The 14,153-nt window shown below is 34.6% G+C and overlaps 1 protein-coding gene across 3 annotated transcripts in view; it reads right to left on the bottom strand.

Moving 5' to 3' along the window:
- Positions 1-14,153, bottom strand: part of LOC129283271 (synaptonemal complex protein 1-like) — a 59,079-nt gene that overhangs the window by 22,963 nt on the left and 21,963 nt on the right. For all 3 annotated transcript variants that reach the window (XM_064113909.1, XM_064113910.1, XM_064113911.1), the window contains exons 3-13: positions 13,804-13,962; positions 12,840-13,004; positions 12,058-12,125; positions 10,870-11,002; positions 7,994-8,063; positions 7,440-7,513; positions 3,897-4,005; positions 2,590-2,714; positions 1,950-2,066; positions 592-696; positions 244-347 (exon numbers count right to left, since the gene is read on the bottom strand). In XM_064113909.1, the coding sequence (XP_063969979.1) occupies positions 244-347; positions 592-696; positions 1,950-2,066; positions 2,590-2,714; positions 3,897-4,005; positions 7,440-7,513; positions 7,994-8,063; positions 10,870-11,002; positions 12,058-12,125; positions 12,840-13,004; positions 13,804-13,962 (1,229 nt within the window). The remainder of the gene's footprint in view (positions 1-243; positions 348-591; positions 697-1,949; positions 2,067-2,589; positions 2,715-3,896; positions 4,006-7,439; positions 7,514-7,993; positions 8,064-10,869; positions 11,003-12,057; positions 12,126-12,839; positions 13,005-13,803; positions 13,963-14,153) is intronic.

Raw genomic sequence — 14,153 nt, 5'->3', positions numbered from 1 at the left:
AGGGAATTACTCATATCTTGCTGAAACTTAATTCATCATAATGGAGACACATCATTTAAAGATTTATGAAAAAATGAAACAATCATGATTTCATGTAATAACATACAAAAAGGTAAAGTGGTGATGTGACATCATCAGCCCACCTAGTGAATATTCATGACGACATGCTTAGAACTGTTTCACCAGAATAATGCAAAAATATAAAGTCATCTAATTTGCTTAGCAATGATAACGTAAAGTCACCTTTCAAGCTGTAGATCTTTCCGCATACTGTCTAGTTTATCATAGGACATCTTCTCTCGTTCCAATACTTCCTTCAATTCAACTTTCAAGGATGTCATATCTCCCTGTGTATAACAATATGAGAATTGTCACAGCTGTTTGATATGAGGGATTTTAATTGGCCCCCAAAATGTTAGTGTTATTGCAAACAGTAGAGGATTTTGAACTTACAGGTCATGCATGCATGAACCACTTTCACAATTGAAAATATCAATACCACAATGAAATACAATTCCATTAACTAAGATGGTCAAGGCGAACAAAATGTCTGATAAAATCTTCATATCATTTTCTTTCTTCAATTTTTACCTCTTTTTTACACAACATCTTGCTCTGTTCCTCAATGTTTTTTTCAAGTTGCTTTTTTTCTTCCTTCATCCCATTCAGTTTTGTGTCCAGTTCCTCTAAAGCATTCTGAAATAAGAAAAAAAAAATGTATTTAAGACCTCAGCGATACTCTCATGATGTTACCTGTAGTCAAACTTAAACATACAGTTATAGCACTGCTGGAATATATTTTTGAACAAACTATCTCTTGTTTCATGCTAACATACCAAATTTAAACATATTTTGCATGGTTATATTCAATAATTAATTATCTGTGATTTGACTTGAAATTTGAATGATTGCAATTGAAACATTCAAACATTGCCATCATAATGCTTGATGATTGCAACTTTAATTTGTAATGACTGCAATAGCAATTTCATGATCAAAATTCTCCACAATTGCAAGGATTGCAATCAAACTTTTCAATGATAGCAATTGAAATTTCCAATGATTGCAATTGAAATTTGGAATGATTGCAAGTAAATATTTCCATAATCAGTATTCAAATTTGGAATGAATGCAAGTAAATGTTTTTGTAATCAGCATTGAAATTTAAATGATTACAAATAATATTTTCAAATATTTCAATCTCTTCAGTGATTGCAATTGATATGCAATGAACAGAAATTCATACATGATTGCACCTGAAATTTCTAATAATTGCGATCAAATTTTTCAATGATTGTAAATAAATTTCTTGCATGGACCCCAACTAAAAAAGCTAAGTCTAGAACACCTCTTTTATTTTGATATTATCTTTAAGATCTTTAATGGATCTTGCTCAATCTGTTTCTTGAATATCAAACCTTACAATGGTCTTAAATACTTAAATGACTTTGATATAAAAATGACAAAGATAAAGTGATAGAATACCTCTTTCAGTTTGATGTCATTTTCAAAACCTTTAACTGATCGTGATCAATCTGTCTCTTGGATACCAAACCTTGTTAAACCCTTTGATAGTTTATAGACATAGTGACATAATACCTCTTTATTAAAGTTTTATTTAATTTTTTAGATCTTTGACAATCTTCTGATCTTGATCAATCTGTTTCTTTGATATCAAACCTTGCTAAGCCCTTAATACCCTCTTTCATTTTGATATCATCTTCTAGATCTTTGACTGATCTTGCCAAATCTGTCTCTTGGATATCAAAACTTGCAATGGTCTTAAATACTTGAATGACATAAAGTGATAGAATACCCTCTTTCAGTTTGATATCATCTTCTAGATCTTTGACTGATCTTGCTCAATCTGTTTCTCGGATATCAAACCTTACAATGGTCTTAAATACTTAAATGACTTTGATATCAAAAAGACATAAAGTATAGAATACCTCTTTCAGTTTGATATCCTCTTCTAGATCTTTGACAATCTTCTGATCTTTGTCAATCGTTTTCTTGGATATCTCAGCATCTTGCATCAGGACACGAAGCTCTTTTTCAAGTTCAACCTAACAAACAGAACAAGGACATTCCATTTTAACCAAAATAAAATAAGAACGAGGACATTGCATTTAGTACAAACTGAAAAAACCAGGGACATTTCCATAACAATCTATTTGATGTCCAGAAATTGATTAAATGAATAACAATCAAATAGCATTTTGCTTCTATACATAGATCATGCAATTTTGTTCTACAGCTAAGGCAAAATTCAAACTGATTGATACAGAGAGAGATATAAATGTGAACATAAGTGGGGTGAGATATCAAAAATAGGTTAAGAAAAAGAAACATGAAGGGTAGATACAAAATAATTTAAAATAAAAAACGTAATTTGTTTCACGGCAATTGTTTTATAAAAAGTGTAAAACTGGACAGATAAAATGTCTGTGGGAGAGAATAAGGATCAGGTCTTTGAAGGATAGATATAATAAAAGGCATTAAGAGGGGAGCCTCAAGGGTAAGAAGACAAGTTTTTTAATATGCTGATTGAGAAAACATGGTAGTGTTTATCAAATAGGATACTTATACCTGTTGAGATTGCAGTTTGTTCTTATAGCTGGTCGTTTCTTTGAGCTCTGATTTGATCTTTGACAGGAGCTGCTGGTTGGCAACAACTTCTTCATTCGCTTGGTTTAAAGATTCCTGAAGGCATTCTGTGAGAGACGGTAGGAGGGGTGAAGGTAATTACATAGAAATAGGGGAAGTTGATTAGCAAGTTAGCAACAATCTCTTTATTTGCTTGGTTTAAAGATTCCTGAAGGCATTCTGTGAGAGACGGTAGGAGCGGGTTAAAGTAATAACATAGAAATAGTGGCAGTTGATTAGCAAAAATGCCAAAAATGAACAAAACTTTCTGAAATAAAATTGTATACAAGTCTAAATTATTGTTTGAGATTATCTCTTTCAACATTAAATACTGTATAATACAAACTATAATGAACAACAACCTTTGATAATAAAGAAATAATGCACATTAATGAGAGTGCATGGCAATACAGCATATTAATAATAATAAAAACAAACACAGCCTTTATTATGCGCCATCTATCTAGTAAACTATGCTGAGGCGCAGAGGGATGACGAAAAAAAAAAATGTTTGCTTGTGTGGGCGTATGGTCAGATCAAATTACATTAACATATCTGTAAACAAAAGAAAGAAGAAAATAGAAAGGATTTGAAATACTTTTTAAATACTTTTTAATTCAATGGTTATTTGCAAATTGCCAATACCCGAGATGCCTGCATCGTCGATTAACATCATGAATTAAAATATGTGCATCATTTGTTTTATAAAATGGTTCAGCAGTATGAAATTCGTAGCAGACAGGTCGTTTGAATCCCTCCAAATTTTCAAGATTTGCACCTTAGATGAAGAGATCACACCTGATTTCTATCAAGCCATCACAGGCGCACCTAGTATGCAAGCCTAAGTAAGGCTCCGGCATCAAAATCTTTGCCATAGCCTTTTCTTTGAAAGAACACATATTTCAGATGGTGTCTCAGTTATGAGGAAATCACTGCTGGAGGAACACCTGACTTTCATATGCACTCACTGGGTGATTTCAAGTTCAGTGTTGACCTATTGGTGTTGGTGTTTGGTCAATTTTTACACGATTATAACACCATGAAGATGGTCCCAAAAAGTCACTCACTAGATGTTGAGATGTCAATAATGTGATCTGGATCAATTTTACAAACTCTGCATAAATTTTGGAGCTAGGGGGAGCAATCAAAATTTCTACACCAACACCAAGGCCAACACCGGACTTGAAATCACCCATTGTGGCTGCATCCTTGAAACTGATATTGAATAACTTGAAGGAAGTGAAACTAACCTTTCTCTTGATGAAGTACAGCTATCTGTCTTGACATCTTCTTGATGTCAGCTTGGAGATCAGACATAGTTTGGTCCTTCTTATCACAGATACATTGCAAAGCTTCACACTATATTAAAAGAAGTTAAGTAAGATCCTCACTGCCATTGCCAAAATCAAATAGTGTAATATATCAATAATATACTGATTTATACAGTACAAAAACTATGTGCATAATTATATTCTTCTGTGCTGTAAGAGACCCTAGAAGATGTTTGGAAATTAATGAGAATAGGTCTTTAGTTTGAATGTTTCTACAGATGGAGAAGTTCTCTTTTAATATGGCATTGGCAAGTTTTTCCATAATTTTGGGGCTGGGCAGGCAAATGTACAATCTCCTATGATGGTTTCAAGAGTTGTAGCATACTCGGCATACATGCATAGCTTCCTTCAGCCAAAGAAACTCATCCACATTGTGCTGGACTCAACCCAGGTGAGGTGAATGGGTACCTGGCAGGAATTTATTCCTGAGCGCTGGAAGGCTGCTTGAGCTACAGCCGGGCTAAGAATATCCAAGTCCATTGGAAGCGCATAGAGACGTTATTCATAATGTGTTATGCACTATACAAGAACTGTTTATTATTATTAATGAGCCGTTATATTAATGATTTTGGTTTTGTTTTGTACTCATACTTGAATTAGCAGCCATTGTGAGAAGTTCAATGTTAATTACAATGGATAAGAGAAATCTAGCAAAGTTACAAAGAATGCCAATTAAAACATAGAGCTTTACTATCAATGCAGTTATGAGTTTGGCAAATCTACTACTATCTAGAATAAAAGGTTTCTTTATTTTCAAATTTCTTCTTTGTTATCCATTTACTTTGAAAGATCAATACAAAAATGGTAAAATAATAACAAGAGGTGATTAAAACAACAAGTGGAATGCCTCTGGCGGTCTCACCTGCATCACGCGATTCAACATAGCAGCAGTGCTGACTTTGAAAACTACTATAACCAGTGAAAAAAATACACGGGGGCGGCGGGCGAATTCGCCCCGGAAATGCCTAAAGTCGCCCTCGAAATCACCCAAAATCATGCTTTCGGGGGCGACATAAAATCTTAATGTCGCCCCCGAAATTATTGCCGAGTGATAACAACTCAACGGCCCACTAGCGTCATATGCTCGAGCTCCGCTTACCATGTAAAAATCACCCAAAATCCACACTCAAAATCATGAATAAGCCTTGAAAATAGCGAGGAGCGCAGTTTCAAATTCCGAATTTACGTCTTTTTTCCTGTACCATGTATTTCCACACACATGGTACCAGGTATGGAAAAAAAAATGAACGCGACGGTCGGGAAACAGTTGCAAGTATAGGGGTCCATTATGACTACCACCATGTGCAATTTCTAATGCACATGTTTCCCCTACAGATATCATAATTCTGTGATATAATTCGAATTACACAGGAAATAAATCCCAGAGTCTAGTAACCTAGCATTGGTGAGTTGTCATTCGACTTTGCTTTTCAAAACGGCCTATTAACATCCAAAATAACTAACCTCATTTATTAATTATAACTTAAAAATCATTTGTTTTATTTTTCTAGGGGATTAGGTAAATATCAGACAATAAATCATCAAACAAAGCTCCATCTATTTTACAAGGCCGGCGGCAGGCTCACGCGCGTACGTACTGGTGCTTGTAATATATAGCTAGCCAGTCTGAACTCTGTCTCTCTGGCAGAGCTCTGGGGGACAATTCGCTCAGTAAAGGCATCAATGATGGTGATTTTCTGTTTCAGACAGAGTTTACATTTCAGGTATATTATTCAAAACTGCCAATAAATTTTGATGATTTCTTCATTGTCATGTAAATTTAAGTTCTTAATGAATACATTCTCACCAAATTTAGACTCTCCTGTGGAGAAATGCAATTTTCGTGGAGATCTGCGTTTTCAAAGAACTTCAGAAAAAGTTAGGGTATGTGGGCTTTTATTACATGTACATGGCCGAGTACAGGGTATTGTACTGGAATAGACGGAGTAGAAATTAGATATTAAATTCATTTATATCCAAGTCCAACTCACAGTCACACCCACACACACACACCCTCACCCACAACCTAAAAAATCATACAATATTAAGTAATAATTCATTAATAAGTGAACAGGTATTCAAAAATACAAAAAAGTAGCATTTAAAAAGAGCCCCCGAAATGCAAAAAGTAGCCCCTGAAAAGTAGAAATGGAGCCCCAGAAATTTGACAAAAAATTTAAAATGGAGCCCCCGAAAAAAAAAAAAATACACCAATACACTAACAGAGATATGGTAATTCAACAAATACCCCCAACATGGCCACAGTTCATTGACCTTACATGATCTTTGACCTTGAACATGTGACCTAAAACTCGCACAGGATGTTCAGTGATACTTGATTACTCTTATGTCCAAGTTTCATGAGTCAGATCCATAAACTTTCAAAGTTATGATGGTAATTCAACAGATACCCCTAAATCTGCCAAAGTTCATTGACCCTAAATGACCTTTGACCTTAGTTATGTGACGTGAAACTCATGCAGGATGTTCAGTGATGCTTGATTAACCTTATGTCCAAGTTTCATGAACTAGGTCCATATATATTTTCTAAGTTATGATGACATTTCAAAAACTTAACCTTAGGTTAAGATTTTGATGTTGATTCCCCCAACATGGTCTAAGTTCATTGACCCTAAATGACCTTTGACCTCGGTCATGTGACAAGAAACTCAGGCAGGATGTTTAGTAATACTTGATTAACCTTATGTCCAAGTTTCATGAACTAGGTCTATATATTTTTTAAGTTATGATGACATTTCAAAAACTTAACCTTAGGTTAAGATTTTGATGTTGATTCCCCAACATGGTCTAAGTTCATTGACCCTAAATGACCTTTGACCTCGGTCATGTGACAAGAAACTCAGGCAGGATGCTTAGTAATACTTGATTAACCTTATGTCCAAGTTTCATGAACTAGGTCTATATATTTTTTAAGTTATGATGACATTTCAAAAACTTAACCTTAGGTTAAGATTTTGATGTTGATTCCCCAACATGGTCTAAGTTCATTGACCCTAAATGACCTTTGACCTCGGTCATGTGACAAAAAACTCAGGCAGGATGTTTTGTAATACTTGATTAACCTTATGTCCAAGTTTCATGAACTAGGTCCATATACTTTCTAAGTTATGCTGTCATTTCAAAAACTTAACCTTTGTTAAGATTTTGTGTTGACGCCGCCGTTGGAAAAGCGGCGCCTATAGTCTCACTCTATGCAGGTGAGACAAAAATCAAATACTCTTTAATGATTAACACAGATAAGTAAGGAATTAAAACTGAAGTAATAATGCTGAATATTATCTTTGAGCCAGTGACTGATTGGTGTACATTACTTATAACCAAAAGTGAGACAAAAGGTAGCCCTTCTGAAAAGCCCCCGCCCCCTCCCCCACAACAAAAACATTTGTTAAAAATGATTGATTTGAGAGGAGTATTAGTAACAGTATCTTTGTTTATAATTACCTCTTTCTCAACTCCAGCTACCTTGTGGCCCATTGTTTTCTCAGCTTCAGTTAGTTTTATCTTCTCTTTTTGCACTGCATAATAGAATAATATTAATAAGAATTATGATGAAGATGTTGATGATTATGATATTTCAGTATTCTCAGAATGGCACACAATATTTTTTAACAGAGAAAACACCTTAAAACATGGGTCATAAAGAAAAAGTATTGTGAACAAGCGAAACGACAAAAGTTAAATTCAACTTAATTTCAACAAGTTAGAAGTGCATTCTTGAGATGTGTGCTTGATTTTGTTTAATGCATACCTTTCTCCAACGTCCTTCTTAAATCCAAAATTACATCAAATTTGTAAAAATTAACTGTAGCCCCTAAACTGTCTACCATCTATGATGAACTACACATGTAAAACTAATTTTGGGGCTGAAATTCCTTCTCTCTTTCTACTTTACTAAGTACTTGACATATTTTGTGATAAGATCTATAGAAATATTGTAAATTATCATACATTTATTATAAAGTTGATGATTTTATCATTTGCTAAATTCAACTCACATTCTGATTTCAGCTCATTGACTTGGTTACACTGAGCAAGGCTTAGGTCTTGAAACTTCATTTCCAGAACCTGTCAAAAATTATAGAATAAAACATACTTTCAACATAAAATGCAAGGTAAAATATTTGTTGTTCAAATGTAAAATGTGGTTAATTTTTTTTTACATATAAACTGAAATATATCAAACAATATCTTGCAGCTCATCTTAACTTGTTTAATATGTAGCATAGTCTAACTAAATCACACACCCATTTGAGTCTTATCATACAACATAATCCTAATCACTCAAGTTGCTTTAGTTTGTTCATTCTTAATAATATATTATATGACAAATTTGTTTTGTCTATCATCTTGTACATGTATCTCTTCTTAACCCTAAAATGGACGGGGGGGGGGGGGTTGAATCAACCCCCTCTCAACATTTTCTGCGATCATTCCGCCGCGTGAAATTTTTTGACCGCGCCACTCGCAGAGTTTATACTTTTAAGTCTCGCACATCTTTTGAGACCAAATTTACGACGCCCGGGTACGTGGTTCCGAAATTAGGCAACATTTTGTAAGTGCATGTCAGACCAAAAATTGTTCCAAAACGTGATTTTGTGTACAAAGTCAATGCAAATTGAGTTTTCTCATCTTATTCATAAAGATATGATTATTTTTACTTTAAACAGCTGAAAGCAATTGATTTTAGCATAATTATGCTTCAAAAAGGTTGTGCAATAAATCTGGTGAAAAAAACAAAGAAAAACAAAAGGTTGAAAAACAAGGAAATACATAAGAAATTCGTAAAACAATAAAATACATAAGAAATTGATTTCCAAACCAGAGTTTTTTTCGATTGCCATTTTTAAGAATGCTACAAATAATATTTTTACCAAAAATTAGCATTCTAGGAGCTTTATTTAGTGAATTAGAGCAAAAAGTACGATTTATGCATAAATTAGCATAATTAATTCATATAAAATAAAATCTCATTATTTTGGAAAATTTTACCATACAGCCTTGTAGATTACATCGCACACTACCAGCGTGCACATTTTTGCGGCGCTCGCGAGATCGGCGGCCGAGATCTCAGGGAGGGGGATGAATCAACCCCCCCCCCCCCCCCCCCCCCGGCCACAGAACAGCCAAAAAAGCCCGGCCTAGTTAGGGTTAAACCTGTCCACTATTTAGAAAATCATTTACTAAATCCATTTGAGTACAATATAAAGTTATATTACCCAAAAATTCAGTGTGTTATCATGTATTATAATCTATATACAGTACATATCAAAAAAAAGTTTACACTTTGAAAAAGCCCTGGGAATTAAAAAATATACAACATGTGGGTAATTTTTTCACGTATAATCTTGGGTTTGGGTCTCATCTATCCAATGAAAGTAAAAGTTATGACAGAATGTTACACTTGAGTGAGCACAGTCCATTTTTGTAAAGCTCACAGAAATCTGTTTGCGCAGAAATGCTCGTTTTCACGCTGTGTCAAGGGGAAAGGGCGAAATCAAACTTACCCTGCGAAACATTTCTCATACATTTCCCTTGCACTTTTAGTCAATTGAAATAAAACGGATACATTCAAGCATTTTGTAACAATTTTGCCACCCAATTTGAAATTTCAACACTTAGTAAGCACAACCTTTACCCTATTTTGCCAGCTGGATCTGAGGACATAACTGAATCTGAACAAAAGTTTATATCATACATCTCCAGCATATTTTCACTAAGTTTTTATCATTAAAAGTGGGTTTACATTTCATTTTTCATTTAATACTTGTTTATCCACACTTTTCCCAAGCTTGACAATGATTAACAAAATGAAAATCAAACCTAAGCCATTTCATGTAAATCACAGCTCAGTGGAAAGCAAATATCGTCACGATGGCCTCAGTGTGTGGGGAGTGGGGTGGGGCGCAAAGCACTCTTCAAAGTGTTTTGGGCAAGGAAACAAGTTAAAAAGGTAAAAGATATCTTCAAATCAAATTTACTACCTAAATTCTACGTGTTCTTCACGATTAAGGTCTACTTTTGTTCGCATAACTACTTCAAAGTTCTGCGCAAATCATTTTTCACTAACTTTTAAAAAGGAAGTGGTGCTCACTCAAGCAGAAATATTTTTCGACAGTTATATCGTCATTTGCTTAAATGGATCTCTACCAATGTTAAAATTTTGAAAAATCTTCAGGATATTACAAATGTATAATTTTAAAGGATTTTTTCTAAGTGTAAACTTTTTTTTGATACGCACTGTAGAGCGTTTTAGCCATATTTTGGTCTGCATCTATTGGTTGTGCAGTATCAGAGCGTATCCAGAGCGTATAATAATAGCAGGGCCCGCTGGGAGAACAGTTTTCGGAACTGAAGTGGCTATATACCCTGGGTAAATATGCCGATATTATTATTATCATTATTATTATTATCCCTAGAACGACCAAAATTCCGAAGAGTATCCCATAGGCTTCTGTACAAAATTTGCTATTGAATATGAGAGCATATTCAACAGTATAGTGCGCATGCGTGAAATATACAACGCGTACAACAATGAAATCAATGCGGTGCGCAGCATATATAAGAGCACAACGACACTCAATGACGTCATAATGAATTAACTGCAGTCAATTGTCAACAACCAAATTTGATCTTAAGAAGTGATGATGCCATTTATGTGATAAGTAATATGACTTGCTTAATCAAATTTCTCCCTCTTTGATTGCTAGGGGTGGGATAGATGATAATAATTATATTGGATGGCTTTCTTTCATGGAATACCAGAAATATTCCACTCGTTAGGGCCAGTATTCCACTCATGTGCGATTTGCCCAAACCCTTGGAATATTTCTGGTATTCCATTCTGAGCCATCCAATATAATATAAATATTACCTTCATATCTTCAAGCTGTCTTTGTCCATTATCTTGTATCTCCTCTCTGACATGTTCACTCTCAACCAGTTTGCTTTCTAACTTGCCTGCGTAGTCTTTCACCAAGTTACACATCTCCCTCGTTGATACAATCCTACATTAAATGGTAAATTGTCAATTCATCTATTGCCAACTCATCCACTCATCACAATCATGGTCTACCTTCCTTTAATAGTCTAATGGAATTCAGTCCATCAACATTTTATCTAACCATTTGGTCCAATAACCATTCGGTCCAATCATCATTTTGTCTATTCACCAGTTTGTCTATGACCATTTCGTCTCATAACCACTTGGTCTAATATATCCATTTTGTTTTCATTAATTTCACCCAATTAACACTTAGTCCACTGAGACCAAATGGTACATGTATATGGACTAAATGGCTATTGGACCAACTGTTTATTAGATAAAATGGAGTGTGGAAGAATTAGACCATGTGGATAGTGGACAAACTGAGGGTAGACCAAATGATAGTAAATGAGGTGGTAATTGGTAGAAATGGCATTAGACCGATTGATAACAGACCCATTCAACTCATCAAATAAAGTTAACCCTTAACCTACTGGAACAGTGGTATCCTTTACAAACTCTATGGGAAATTCCAAATTCTGTAGTCAACTGATTAAAGATTTAGGGGGATAGTATTTGCTGTAGTGGTCATTTCCCTACTTTTATTTATTCTAAAATGAGTATAAAAGATAAAGCAGGTCCACTCTGATATCAAATTGATTTTAATTAAATAAGAAATATTTGGGAACTACATTAATGATTTTCAATTATTTCAAATTATTTTTTTTAAGTAGTGATTTTGTGACATCATATGCAAACAGCTGACCCAATTCAATGTAAATTCCCCCAAAACATAACATTACAAATTCAGAAATAATAAAAGACATATCATAACTTAATTATAGCTTTGATAAACACAATTAAATAATTCAGCTACCCTAGACGATTATTTTAAATTAAAGTACAATGGAGGGACTTGCTGAAAAACAGTAAAGTCAGTGTTGTTATAAATGCAGACATTGACTATTAAATCACATCATATGCACTATTTTACAAAGCATAATCAATGAAGGATATCTGTCAAAATCTGTTTCAAACCATGAATTCAGAGCCATTATTATTTCTTCAGTTACTTACTTCTGGGAGATATCTATTCTATTTTCAATCTCCTCCTGTAGCCGCACACTAAGATTCTCATTTTGGAGCTGGAAAGGGAAGGAAAATATATATTATTATACTTTTGTTCAGTTTTGATAATGATTTACTATATGTTGGATTAGGTGAGCTCTGCTTCTTGTCTTTCAACCGATTAAGTTGTGAATTACATTTCAAATTTCAGAAAATTTCAGAAAACTAAGAAATATTTTACTTGTGAAACACTTAATTTTATTTCAATTTCAATTTCTTTTTTGATACCTACATACCTGCAATACTTCAATGAGATGGATTATCATCATCTTCATCATCATCATAATCCTCACCACCATACCATCATCATCATCATCATTATCATCATCATCATCATTATCATCATCACCATCATCATCATGATCATGATCATCACCATCAACATCATAATCATATCATCATCACCATCAACACCATCACCATCATCATCAACACCATCATCATCACCACCACCATCATCATCATCACCACCATCATCATCATCATCACCACCTTCATCATCATCATCATCATTGTAGGATTTTAGACCAAATTGAAAAGGGACCAAATGGGTTTAGCCTATCTGGGATCCGTTTCATAAAATTTTTACAATTACAAATTTACAATAAGATTTAAAAGCTACTGAAATCCTTTAATCTGATTGGCTAATAGTAAAATTGACTACTGAAATTGTGCATTTTTTTATTGTAACAAGTCATCATGAAACAGGGCTAAGATGTTTTTTCTCTTACCTGAAGTTCAAGAAGTGATTTCCTTTGTGATTCAATCGTTTGCTGAGCATCACTCAAACCTCTCTCTTTCTGTCTCACATCAATCTCCATCTGAACTTTCCAACGTCGTATTTTATCAGCCTCTTGATGAAGACGAGAATGTAAAGCATTCATCTTGTCTTGATTCTAAAAGGGGAAAAATAGCAATAATTACGGCCTCGTCACACAAACTCAATTTCTACACTTACTACAAGAATACATGAAATTTATTCTACAATAATAATGAAAATACTCTGTCTTTATTTGATACTAAGTGTGCTCCTCAGTGCTTCCAAACGGACACTGTATGTATCTCCTATACGATGAATCATGACTTTGATGTTTTCTATGGTTGAGATTATTTGGATCAAGATGGGGACCTGGAGCCTGTAACACAAAGGTTAGCGATCAATCGTACACTTGATTTTCATTAATTGATTGTACATTGTAGTCAGTGGAATCGATCATAGAAAATTGTTCTACGATCATTGCTAAGTTTCGTGTGACGGGCTGCAGGGCTGTCTTGCAAGAGTTGATTGATCTGGGGGGTGTTTCGTGAACCGTGTCAGCACTCACTAAATTGTCAGTGTTGACTATTTCAGTGAAATCCTTACTTTTGATAGGCTGAGAAGCTATGGCCTCTGACTGTTACTATGTTAACTGTCGGAGAAAGACATCTTGTCGGTGCTGACAACTTTCATGAAACACCCCCCCAGATCATTCATACACCAAACAGGGTAGCAGCAACTCCAATCTTTTAACATCTTTTCATTTTGGTCTGACGCGGGCAGGGTTTGAACTCCCGACCTCCCGGTTGTGAGACAAACGCTCTACCAACTGAGCCAACACACAGGTGACAAAGAACCTTTGACAAAAATATAAAGCCCCCTAATTTGTTGTTCTTAAAGTCGATCTTAACTCAAAAACGGCTTTATGAACCACCCACCTGTATCTCAATGGTTTCATTCTCATGCTGGGCAATAGATGTGTGGAACTCCTTGGTCATTTCTGAGGTGTTTTGTAGAAACTGATCAGAAACCTGTAGAGGCTTTGAAAAGAGCATTGACCCTTCAGAACCAGCCAATGATTGAGCAGTACCATTTTCCTACAATGAAATAACAAAGAACAAATGCAATCTGATCAATTAAGCAGTCATGAGGTGTGTTGGGGCACAAATACTAGTATTTGAAAAGTAAAAAAGAAAGAAAATATTTGATACATTTGCAAGAGACAGAGAGATAGGGACATCTAGTCAGTTTTCTATTATTTAATGTCATTGGCCAATAAATCACTATG

Source organism: Lytechinus pictus, chromosome 19, assembly GCF_037042905.1.
Source record: "Lytechinus pictus isolate F3 Inbred chromosome 19, Lp3.0, whole genome shotgun sequence".
Classification (NCBI taxonomy): Eukaryota; Metazoa; Echinodermata; class Echinoidea; order Temnopleuroida; family Toxopneustidae; genus Lytechinus; species Lytechinus pictus.
This window is presented reverse-complemented; position numbering and strand designations above follow the sequence as displayed.